Source organism: Cyanistes caeruleus, chromosome 3 (genome assembly GCF_971803275.1).
Source record: "Cyanistes caeruleus chromosome 3, bCyaCae1.hap1.1, whole genome shotgun sequence".
NCBI classification, from domain to species: domain Eukaryota; kingdom Metazoa; phylum Chordata; class Aves; order Passeriformes; family Paridae; genus Cyanistes; species Cyanistes caeruleus.
Window position 1 is genome coordinate 24,812,756 of NC_141703.1, and position 11,915 is coordinate 24,824,670.

General features: G+C 42.0%; 1 protein-coding gene across 3 annotated transcripts in view; it reads right to left on the minus strand.

The window, feature by feature from the left end:
- ANKRD10 (ankyrin repeat domain 10) overlaps nucleotides 1-11,065 on the minus strand; it is a 37,412-nt gene extending 26,347 nt beyond the window's left edge. Inside the window, exons 1-2 of one of the 3 annotated variants that reach the window (XM_086880191.1) lie at nucleotides 10,724-11,065; nucleotides 4,707-4,859 (exon numbers count right to left, since the gene is read on the minus strand). In XM_086880191.1, coding sequence (XP_086736317.1) covers nucleotides 4,707-4,859; nucleotides 10,724-10,924 — 354 coding nt within the window. In that variant the 5' untranslated portion in view covers nucleotides 10,925-11,065. Of the gene's footprint in view, nucleotides 1-4,706; nucleotides 4,860-5,261; nucleotides 5,355-9,840; nucleotides 10,068-10,723 lie in introns of those variants that run through there. The other 2 variants (XM_023918289.2, XM_023918290.2) reach the window with 2 other exon arrangements.
- Nucleotides 11,066-11,915: the final 850 nt, after the last annotated feature.

The window sequence follows — 11,915 nt, forward strand, 5'->3', positions numbered from 1 at the left end:
GTATGGGTATTTTTTCAATTCACCCCAGGACAAGTTTAAAGCCATTTTTTACTCCATTTTCCCTCCTTCTGTCTTTTTGGGACCCAAATTCTGTTGGCTTGAGGATGGCCCAGTAGAATTCAGAGCACATTTCCACTTTGTTCTCCAAATTCCAAGTCCCTAGATATGATTTAATTGATTTCACTCTCTGGTACCTTTACATTCCTTCCATTTATCAAAGAAAAAAAATAAAACACAAAACAAAAAACCCAAAATAACCCACCCAACCAAAATCAACTTAGTTGCAGGAATTTATTTTTAAATAAAACACACACACATATCTACACTGGAAGCTTTCAACTATGTGTAGTGTTTTGGCTGGGACAGAATTAATGTTCTTCATAGTACCTGGTAAGATGTTTTGTATTTGTGACCAGCAAAGTGTTTTTTTAGTGCACAAATGTCTAGCTAAAAGTGGGCTGGGATGTGGCACACCTGGGACCACTGACCCAAATGGAACAGAGAATTATCCCACACCACACAACATCATGCTCAGCAAGTAAAACTGGGGCTGTCATTGCTCCAGCACTGCAGTTGTGAGCAGTGCAGTGGTGAGCAACAAAGCTTTTTGGGCTGCGAGGTTTTTAAAAATGTTTTATCACTTGATTTTCTAGGATTTCTTTTTCTTTATTTCAACCCATGAGTTCTCACGCTTCCTTTCTGATTCTCTCCCTCCCCTCACTGTGTGGGGGGAACAAGAAAGCAGCTGCGTGGTGCTTAGGTATCCACTGGGATTAAACCTCAACAATATGAAGCACTTGTAAAATACTTCTAGTAATGATCCCTGACTAAGACACAGAAGCCCTTCGATAAAAAATACAAACTAACTCCATTCCTTAACTCAACTCACTGAATTTCGAGCTCTAACAGATGATCACATTTCCAAACACTACTCATTTCTTAGTATCAGTAACCTACCCTTTACAAAGATAGGAAGTAGAAACTGAAGAACACTGAGTGTTTTTCCTCTTTTGCTAAAAAGGCTTTTGAGTACAAATGAGGACTGGTGAAATCTTTATCTGCATTTATCCTAATTGTTTAAAATAAAAACTTTAATACAGCAAAAGAATGTTTTCTTCCTCCCCACCAAGGATATCAGCCTGTTTACAGCTCTTGCTGCTGAGGGTAGTCTAACCCTCCTAAAACTATCTGCCACCACTGTCATGTGATGGTAACTGACTGCATGAATAGTAAGTTGCATCCCCTGTAAGGGTGCAGTATTTCTTTTCCCTTCTCTTTATGACAGGCCAGACAACACTTCTTTTGGCCAGTCAACAAAGGCAACATACAATAGAAATGTTTAATAGGCTGAGGCTAGAGGGAAGATAGATTTAAATGAAATTAATGGTTTTCTAAATCAGAAAGTACTCATTATTATCTGATGTTAATATGTACAACAGCCCAGAATCAATCTGTGTTGTGACAAGGATAAAAAACCAGAAAAAATCCTCAGGAAAAGTAGCAGGGTAATTGCTTTGCACTGTTACAGTGAACTAGAGCAGGCAGGCAGCCAAATGCAGGTCCTGAGTCACACTACTAAGAACCATTAGCAGGCACAACCCGCTGAGGGGAAAAAAAAAAAAAAAGAATATTCAGAAACAGTGTAGATAGAACATTCTCTTGAATCTGCTGCTGATTCAGACAGACCATTGCTTGGCACTTCGGCTTTCCTCCTGTACATTTTATATGGTGATCCTGGGGGGAAAGAACTGCCCACTGATGAGACAGATGTGACTCTAGCCAGCACATACAGTTATGTAAGAGGGCTGGGCATCACAGGATATACTCACAGAATTTATTTAGGGAGCAAAGTACAGTTGGGACAAACAGTTTTCAGCATTTGTCCTTCATTGCTGCTGCCTGAGGTGTCCTGGGCAACTGTCACCAGCAACAATATAAGACATTTTTAAGTTTTCCTAAACTTCAGGGCAGGCAGCATGAGCTACAATACCATACCTCAGGGCAGATATGAGAAAGCATGCATGCAAATTCTACTGAATACCGGAGGTTTACGGTAAAACTGAGAGACTCGGGTGGATTCCTTTTCAGAAGCTATCCTTTTCTTTTTCCAGAAGTTAGTCTGTAGCCAATGACCAGAAGTCAGTTTGGAAGGAAAAGTTTACTAGTTTAAATATCAAGCATTCCCAGATCTTTCTCAGCATGTGTTTTGTATCCAGTGTCCATGGAACACTTGTCCTCACACAAGCATTAGCCAGTGACTATGTCTGTTTGGAGTACAGCATCAGTCAGCGAGCTGGAAGGAATAAACAAAATACAAATCAGGAAATAGTGCTCCAAAAGCTCCCAAGTGTGGGTGGAAGCCCTAGATGATCACCTAAAAGTGCTTGTAAATTAAATAAGGAACCAAGATCATTTAAGGAGTTCAAATCAGACAAGACTAGTAGAATTGGATTGCAATTCAATAAACAGCTGAGGGAACTGGGGATAGCAAAGCATGCACTGTGCTTTACATAGTCATGTAGGAAACATTCCAACTATCTGTGGGATGAGTTTTCTGCTTTAGTTATCACCAAGGCACACTGCCTAGCTTTCAGTGCTCGTGCATGTGAAAACAGTGTGACTGACCAGTGTGTGTGACTGCATCCTACGAACTTAACAGACTTTTTTGTTTCTACTACCATTTTAATTAACCAGAGGTATCTTATTTTATCACTGACCTCTGGTCATAGGTTCAACTAGTATTTTGTGGGGGTGAAAAAAAGTTACTACATTCAAGTGTAACTTGAGCCTACCATTAACAACATACAAAGCACCCACAGTGCCAGCTCTATTGTATCTGTGGTCTGCCATTGCCTACATCTGCTGCAAAAGTCTACAGGATACTGTCTATAGGGTATACATCACTATCTGAAAACCCGACAGTGTGGAGGACCATTGGCTCTGGTGACAAGCCATCAACATACAGACCTCCTGAGACACTGGCTTGCCTTAGTAACTTCTTTAAGCTGGAATGAGTCTCCTGCCCATTTTTAACTGCATTATACTACCTTCTGCTTCCTTTTATAGTCATCTGCATCTTGCCCTCAGCACATGGAGAGATCTCTCCACACTCTTCTCTTCTTCTGGGAGCTAGCTGCTACTTTCTTCTTTGCTACAACCTCACTCACTACATGTGATTTTTTTTCCCCCTCATCATGTTCCAGGACATCAAGAGCTTGTTCTTCAACTCCATTTCAACCTCACTGGTCAGTTCTTCTCTTTATCCTCATAGCTGGAAACTTTCATTCTTCTCATTCATTCACTTTCATTCATTCTTCTCTTCTCATTTAGCAGTTATTTGCATATCTTTATTCTGTGCATGCCATGTTTCCTCTCTAATCACAGTTTCTTTACATTCTTACCTGGTCTCCAGATGCATTTATAGTTCTTGTATTTTCTCTTCTGAAGATTCTACCACTATGCAGCAATAACTTATTGCATAAGTTACTTTTGTCAGGTATCAAGGAGAAGATGCGATCTATAGCCTCTGCATCCAGCCACCTTCATTTTTCTACAATTCTCCTGGTGTCTCACAGCTGTTCTCAATGCACCAGACTTCTTTTCTGAAAACTCAACACAAACTTCCCCATTTCTTATTTTTGCATAGCTTTAAAAAAAAAAAGAACCAAACTCTAGAAATGCAAATGTTTTAGTTCTTCAGCAGACTTAGCTTAACTCTACTGCATATAAACTGCAGTCTGGCCCTTAAATATTTTAAGATAAGTACGATGCAAGATTTAACAAGCCAGACATTTTATGGATGCTGTGCTATACCACAGCTTTTAACAACAGCATAGGCTGTAGTATTAATTACTCTCACAGAATATTATTAAAAATATTTTTGATTACAATTAAAAAGGATTTTATGTATGCCCAGCATACATAACAGATTCATTCAGTACTTCAAACATTTTCTTAAAAAGCATGATAGTTTTTAAGCATTGATTCTGTTACTGTACCAGAGTATAACAGTCCTTTCAGGAATTTTGCTATATTAATGCACTATCTGCTACCAAATAAATTACATACTCAAGTAAAACTAATGAAAATTATAGTAAAAAAAAAAGCAAAAGAAATCTTTAAAATCACCCATTAATTCTTTCTTAGCAAGTATGTTTCTGATCTATTTTCAGAAAGCTACTAGAAAAGGTTTAGAAATAATCTCAAAGAAAAACAACATAAAACCATATGCACCTTAAAATAAATCAATGCAGCCCTTACTAGTAGTTTGATGCATGAGTAAATCATGAAGCACCACAAAGGTCTCATGGTTCTGTAGCTAATGGTAATTTTTTTTTAATTCTTAGCATATTTAGTAAGTATTATGTTCCTCACTACTCTTTTTCTTGTCCCTACAGCAGCACTACAATATCAAAGTATTTGCTAATGCTGCCAATACCAAGGCAACATTACCATTTTGTTCAAGAAGCAGCAAGATGTCAATTCCTAAAACAAATATCCTCCAAACCCCTAGAGGCTTAAAGGACATTTATTCATCCTAGCTCTACTGTAATGTAAAATGTCTATAACTGATCAAGTCATGTGACTTCAACTGATGTCAAAAATAAAGTATCTGTATGTTAATGTAAGGATCATACATGTCATTAAAAGGGATCAAGACACTCCTTGCAAAAATATGCATACGTGAAATACACATTAACCCATACCTGTTTGTTTATGTTGGCCCCCACTTGAATCAACCAATTCAGGCACTGTGGATGTCCTCCAAAAGCAGCAATGTGGGCTGGTGTTTGAGCAAAACGTGTTGTACTGGCATTTACAGAAGCTCCAGCTCTTACTAACTGCATTAGGCACTCCAGCTTTAAAGACATGAGGGAAAATAAAACCAAAAACGTTACACAGATGTGCTATGACATTAGCATGTTCTAAATAAATATATAAAACCTAGAAGAACTAAACTTACTAGTAAGACTACATGAATGAAAAACAAGACAGAATATGAAATTTAGGATTCCCTCCCTCTTCCTTCACTCCTTCCTCATTTGGTCATAGACTATACCTGAGAAGTATTTAATTCTCATCTCCAAAATTGAGTTTCACCTTTAATTTCAGAAAAAAGGAAAAAAAAAATCATAAACACTTTAATCCTAACTACAAGAGATATTCAATTCACTTTTGTTAAGAGGGTGGAAAGGAAGGAAAGAAAAAGGGGAAGAAAAAAAAAAAGGGGCAAGTTCTGATCCAGCAAACATGATACTAACCAGATATTATTAGATAACATTTGCCAAAACAAAAGTGTTGTTAGGAGATACATAGATGCTTGGAATCATACTCTCAGGAGAATTTATAGAAAGCTGTATCAGAAAAACAAAAGATTTTTCATTTATTTAATGTATCTCTGGAGTGACAAAAGATCAGTCAAGAAAACTAATACTTAAGAATATATATAATATGCTAAATCTATAAAAATAATAAATTAATTCCACCATTTTCTTGTTATTTCAGATAAGAAACTGTTAAAACAGGCTGCATGTTTGTGGCACCACTTTCGAAAAACTGGAGTATTTTGCCAAACTAAAATTCTACCCTTTTTTCTTAACATACTAACAAGAAGTGTCAGATAACCAGATACTATTTTTAAAGGTTCGTAAGTTCTCATTTATAGAAACTAGGCAAACCATGACTACAATGACCTCAACTTTCAAAAATAGTCAAAACAACACTCCTTTCCTGTCACACAGTTACATTGTCTTGTTGATAGGAAAAGGAACTCACTATGCTGAAATAAACAGTTTAGTCTAGGCATCCATTTACTGTGGGTAGAAAACAAATACTACTGCACACAAAATACAATAGTAAAACAAAGACCCTTACACTGGCTCAGGCATTGGTTCATATAAAACAAATCTGTGGGTGGCTCAGTGTATCACAGAGAAAACATCAGCCACACCACAGCTGTGGAATAGTCTGTCCATAAAGGAACAATTAAAAATCATCTGAATGTGGGTTGGCAGCTTGACTCAGAAGCATCAACACCAGGGTTATAACATTCTCCTCTGTTGCTGCACATCAGCCTCTCTCCCACTCTTAACCTGTAAATCCTGATCTTGCTGAATTACACACATATATGAGATAGAAGTACCAACAACCACTGTCATGAAGTATTTTATATTAGTATTGCAAATATGTTGTGAACTTTGTTTCCTTCCCTCATGTAATTCAAACAAACACGTATGAACCCTATCCTTATACAGAAATAATTTTTTTGGACTGCAGTGGAGTTAAGGCTGGACACAGTTGTACCATGAACTCACTAACTGCATGAGGTAAAAGTAAGGATAACTGGAATATTGGATACACATGAATCTTGCTCTACAAACATCAACATTGCCAAAGTACCTTTTCAAAAGAAAACATGCACTTCTGTTGGAAAAAAAAAATCACATCAAAAAACTAGTGTAAGAAAATTTCTAACTCCAACACTAGACTACTAAACTACATTTTGTATTTGCCAATATTAGACTTTTCTTGATGGTCACATGTTAGCACCTGTAATATTGCTGTTAATCCTTACTACTTATTAATTAAATTGTAACACTGCAATTATTAACAAGTCATGTGATGGCAAACACCCCCCCCAGCTACAACAAGAGGTTCATCTGTGGTAACTGAAGGCAAAGATATATTTCAGCCAGTTTTTAGAACAATAGACTTTATTAATAGAGTTAACTTGAAAACACTTCCAGAGAACCATTACAACTTCAGGAAAGAATAATACTTCCTGCACAGGCACCAGGCTGAAAGAATTCCTTAATTACACATGCATTACAACCCATCAACTGAAAAGGAAAAAACACAAACTGATTCACTAGCACTGTCCTGCACTGCTTAAATCTAAGATGGCCACACACCATTATTATCCTTGCAACCTGATTTTTTAAACACTGGGGTTTTTTTTTAAATTTTTTTTTTTTTTTTGCATACTCTGACTTTAGAGTCATAGGGCTTTAACAAGGAATACAACATTTCATCCCACTAAAAGCTTGAGTACATATCTTCTGCATCATGGCTGTCAAAAAAATTGCTTCTTCCAACATTATGGAAAGACGAGATGAATTACATTCATGAACAGGAAAAGTCAACATGACAAAAGCACCTCCCCTGATCATTTACGCCTGAGATCAGGACACAAAAGTCCACTTTCATTAAATAACCTAAATTTAATACAGTGGATATTTTCCAACCTAAAGCAGAGGTTAAACAGATTTAGTGAAGAAAGACAGGCCTCCACATAAGCCACAACGCTGGCAAAATACCAAGCAAGAAAAGACAGGCATTTTTATCTCTCCTACTTTTGTTCCAAAAGAAACAGAACATGTTTACTACTATTTTGCTTCCTATAATGTAAGCAGACAAATGACAAAAAACAAAAGCAGGAGAAAAGCACACCAAATAGATGTGGTCAGAGAAAATAAAAATTCAAGTGACTAAAAAGAAAATTAAGGTTAGTTCAAGATCAAGTGAATTAAAATTAAGACCAAAATATTTTTTTTATGCAAGCCCTGTATTTTCTACCTCTCTGATAGGTTTTCTAGATTGTTAGTATTTTTACATTCTGACCCACCTTCTCAGAAATCTATGGAATAGATGTAATGGGGTGTAATTTAGGGCACTATATAATTAACTCCAATTAAAATGCAGGAACTCTAATGGGAGTTAATTCATCTCAAGAGACAAGCACTTTTCTGCAGACAGGGAATGCCCTGAAAATGCAAACTCCACCACAGACACTCAACACAGCAAGTAAATTTGCTACTATCTCTAAAAGGAAGTCTGTGTTGTCATTAAATGCCTAGATATTACAATTAGAAACACAAGCTGCAATATCCATCACCTCCAATTGACTCTGCTGATATTTTAAGTATTACCTGCAAGCTGTAGAAAGAAGTATGTTTTACAGCAAGTTATTCAAGAATTTTGTGTTTTCACTTTCAGTTATAAGAGACCCCATTTTTACTGGTACTGGTGTTACACCAGTGTTTCCTCCCCCATAAGCCACCTTTCCTCTTTCACACATTCATTTATAACCATCTTGACCACTGCTGCTACTTCCTTTCTGAAGCATATCTACAACTACAGGCAAGAACGTAGTTTTAATACAGCTTTACTGTAATATTATTCTGTACTGCCCTGTGATGCAGGGAGAGCCATCTTCCACGTTCAACCTGAGCCACAGGCAGGGGGAAAAACTCTTTGAAGCTCACCAAACCTGGACACATACAGACTGCTGTATGTGCAGGCATGCACATGTGTACATGTATGAACTGGCTTAGATTTCATTGCTTACAAGTAGTTCCAGAAAAAAATGAATCATTTTTGTCTTTTCAGCCTCCTACAGAGCTACAGTGAGAAGCAATACATGTCTTGGTGGACCATGTTACTAACTGGCCCTATTTCAGACAGACATGAAGCTCTGTCATCACATTATTTCTTCCAGGAAAAAAAAAAAACCCCAAAAACCCCAAAAAATTAAACAAGTGAAAAATCACACAAAATCTAGAAAAACAAAGCAGTGAAGAGAAAGAGACCTGTTCAGTGTTAATGAATACTTCAAAACGAAATGAAAAATTCTTCTGGTTTTCAAATGTTTATTTTTGATGAATGGGAATTTGGGAAACAAAAAATACATAAATATGAATATAAGTCACGCATCTGAGCAGCTCTTGTGTCACTGCTGGCAACACTGTTAACTGGTGAAAGCTGCAAGTGTAACTATGCCACACAAACACAAAGCCAATCGGGTTTGGGATCCAATTACACTTCTGTAACTTTTTCAAAGTGTTGAGCAGTCTTTGGCTCTGAGAAAGGAACACAACTTAACTAGACTATAAAGTATTTAGATAACTTCCACAAACTGCTGCCTCGATCTTTAAGATCTTTTAGGCTTTCAGGAAAAAAACATATAAGCAAAATCCTATAAAACCAATTTATAACCTTCGTTGCCTTTTCAAGTCTCATTTCATCTGTCAGATTCCCCTCCCCCATATGTAACACCACTCCCCTTTAAATTTTGCCCATAACTAAGAATGAATATGGCAAATACAAGCACACAACATGTTGCAGGCTGACTTGTTCCCTTTGTTTGCTATTTCTGCAAGAATCTCTTCAACAGAAACTGGAACGCACACAAAAGCTCACTCAGCCTCGGATAGTTAGCAGAAAGCCGAAGATGCCTACAGGAAAAAACAAAACAACACATACACTATCCAAAATCTATATCAAATAACCACTACCTCGCAGAAGCAAGACTGCCAGAAGCCCATACTGAAAAGAAATTCTTACAAGACAGAGAAAAGAAACAGAACACTGTAAGGCTAATTAGTACCTTAATATTTTCTGCGGGAATACTTCACAAGGAAGATAAAAGCACTCCACTTTTTTCGGAGTGCAGATTATTAGCCTCTTTCTGAACAGATAAAAGACCATTCTACATTTGGGATTTTGTGGGTTTAGGGTTATTTTGTTTTGCTTTATTTTAAGACTGGAAGACTACTTAGGTAAAGCTGCTTCTAAAAGCTTCTCAAAGAAGCAACTGCAGATAAGATCACACAACGTATAGAAACCATCTCCTAATGTCCTTTTATAAACCATGACAACTGCCTAAGTACATCAATCTTCCTCCTCTGGCACACAACCAATAAGCAAATAGAAGTATATGGGAAATGGGAGGGAGAACAAGAACAAAAGCCCCTTGAATTCTGAAGTCAAACAAATCAATGAGGAAAAAAAATCAGATCCCAACCCTCTAGGCTGGAATCCTGCATAGTCTGAGATACTCACCGCTTCAGAAACAGGAAACGCATATATAAAAATCAAGAAATTAAAATACCACTCATTCTAAGACGTGAAGTTAGCGTGGCTACTTCCTGTGTTTCGGTCTTTTCTACAATGCAACAACGCCAATGCAGAAAATTCCATACGTATGAACCGTAATTTATTTTTCCTACTGAAGGCAAAAGAGGAGCGCCTTACAGGCACAACAAGCACCTTCTGCCCCAGCTCCTAACGAGCCGGTTGTCATAACACGGGCACCACAACACATCGGTCTCCAGGTGCGGAGCTGAGGACTGTAGGGATCGCGCCAGAGCGCGCAGACAAAGCGCCCCGCGAGGGAGGGCCGGCAGGGAAGGAGGATCAGCCGAGGGCGGGGAAGGGGTCGCGCCTCGGCGGTGCCTCCAGCCCGCAATGGCCCCGGCCGCCGGGGATGTCCAGAGGGGATCGGCCGCTCCTCGCCATTCGCTCCCGTGCCGGTGGCCCAGGGGCCGTTTGGCAGCCCGAGCGCGAAGCCGCCGCCGTCGCCGGGGGAAGCAGCGGGGAGGGAGACGGGCGGCTGCCGCCGGCAGTGGGGGTGGGATGAGTGATGCCGAAACGGCAGGTGCCGCCAGCCCCGTGACCTGAGCCACCCACGCCTCGCTGACCGCGGGGACCGGAACGGAGCCAAGCAGCACGGCTGTCCGCTCCCGTCCCGCCCGATTCCCTGAGGAGCGGCAGGAGGCGGTGAGGAAAGGGAGGGGGCGGCGGCGCCTCTCGGCACAGCGCGCGCTAGGGGCAAAGATGGCGCCGCGTTGCGCGCGAGCGGGAATCGCGCCCTCCTTCCCCTTCTCCTTCTCGTTCCCGTTCCCACCCCCGCTCCCGCCGCCGGCTGAGCCCGGCCAGGCCCCACCTTGCCGAAGTGCGCGGCCCAGTGGATGGGCGTCCAGCCATAGAAGGAATCCTCGGCCGCCAGGTCGGAGCGGGGCGAGCTCTGGAGCAGCGCGCACAGGGCGGGCAGGTCCCCATCGCGGCAGGCGCGGTGCAGGGGGAAGCGCAGGGTCAGCAGCTCCTCGCTGGAGAAGCCCGCCTCGGGGACGGCTCCCAGCGACATGGCGAGCGGGAGAGCCGTGAGAGGGAATGGGAAGGAATGGGGGAGGGAGAAGAGGGGAAAAGGAGCGGGCGGGCGCTCGCTGCCCTGGCGGGAAGCGGCGGCGACTGCGGCTGGCGCGCGCGGCCCCGGCACAAAGGGAGCGGGGCGGGGCCGCGCGCGGCGCTCCGCCCCAGAGGGGCGTGGCCTCGAGGCCCTCAGGGAGCCCAGAGCGGGGAGGGGAGCGCACGGCCAGCCCTCCCTCCCTCCCGTCTGTGCTCCTTCCTCCTCCCCCTCCGGCTTTGCCTATCCCTCCTTCCCTCTCACCATCTACTCCGCCTTTCCTGCCTCCCGCCCTCCCTTTCCTTCTCCTCTCTCTCTCCCCCCACTCCCTTCCCGTCCCTCACCCTTTCATCCTCTCCCTCTTTCTCCTTCTCGTTCCCTCTCCATCTTTCTCCCTCCTCCCCCTCTCGATCCTTCTCTCCCTCCCCGCCCTCCCTCCCCTTCCTCCATTCCGCTCTCCTCTCTCCCTCTTCTGGCCCCACGCCCGGATTTTCCATTGTCCGGGGCGGCAGAGCCGCTCTCGCTGCTGCCGCCTCGGGCCGCGTTGGCCGGGGCAGGGCGGGAGCGCTTTGAGCTGCCCCGGCGCCGCGGGTGACAGCGCCGGCCCGTGTGTCCGCAGGGAGAAGGTGCCGGCGGCAGCGCTGAGCCGCGGGGCACCGGCTGCCGTGGTGCTTGTTCCTGAGCACCGCGGATGTGCTGTCAAGCCAGCTTCAGCACTCGGAGGTCACTATGGGTTTGTGCTGCTCAGTGGATTGCAAACCACAGGGTAACCCCGTCAGTGTCTGTTTAAAATGACAATGCCAGGTTTTAAATTGCAGCCAGAAACCAGTCCTTGAGTAATGGCTCCGCAGAATTTTTAAGGAACTTCTGTTGAATGCTCCTAATTGTTTTCTTCCTAATTGTGAACGACTTTTTCTGACACCGTTAAAATTTAATTGATGATAATGAAGAG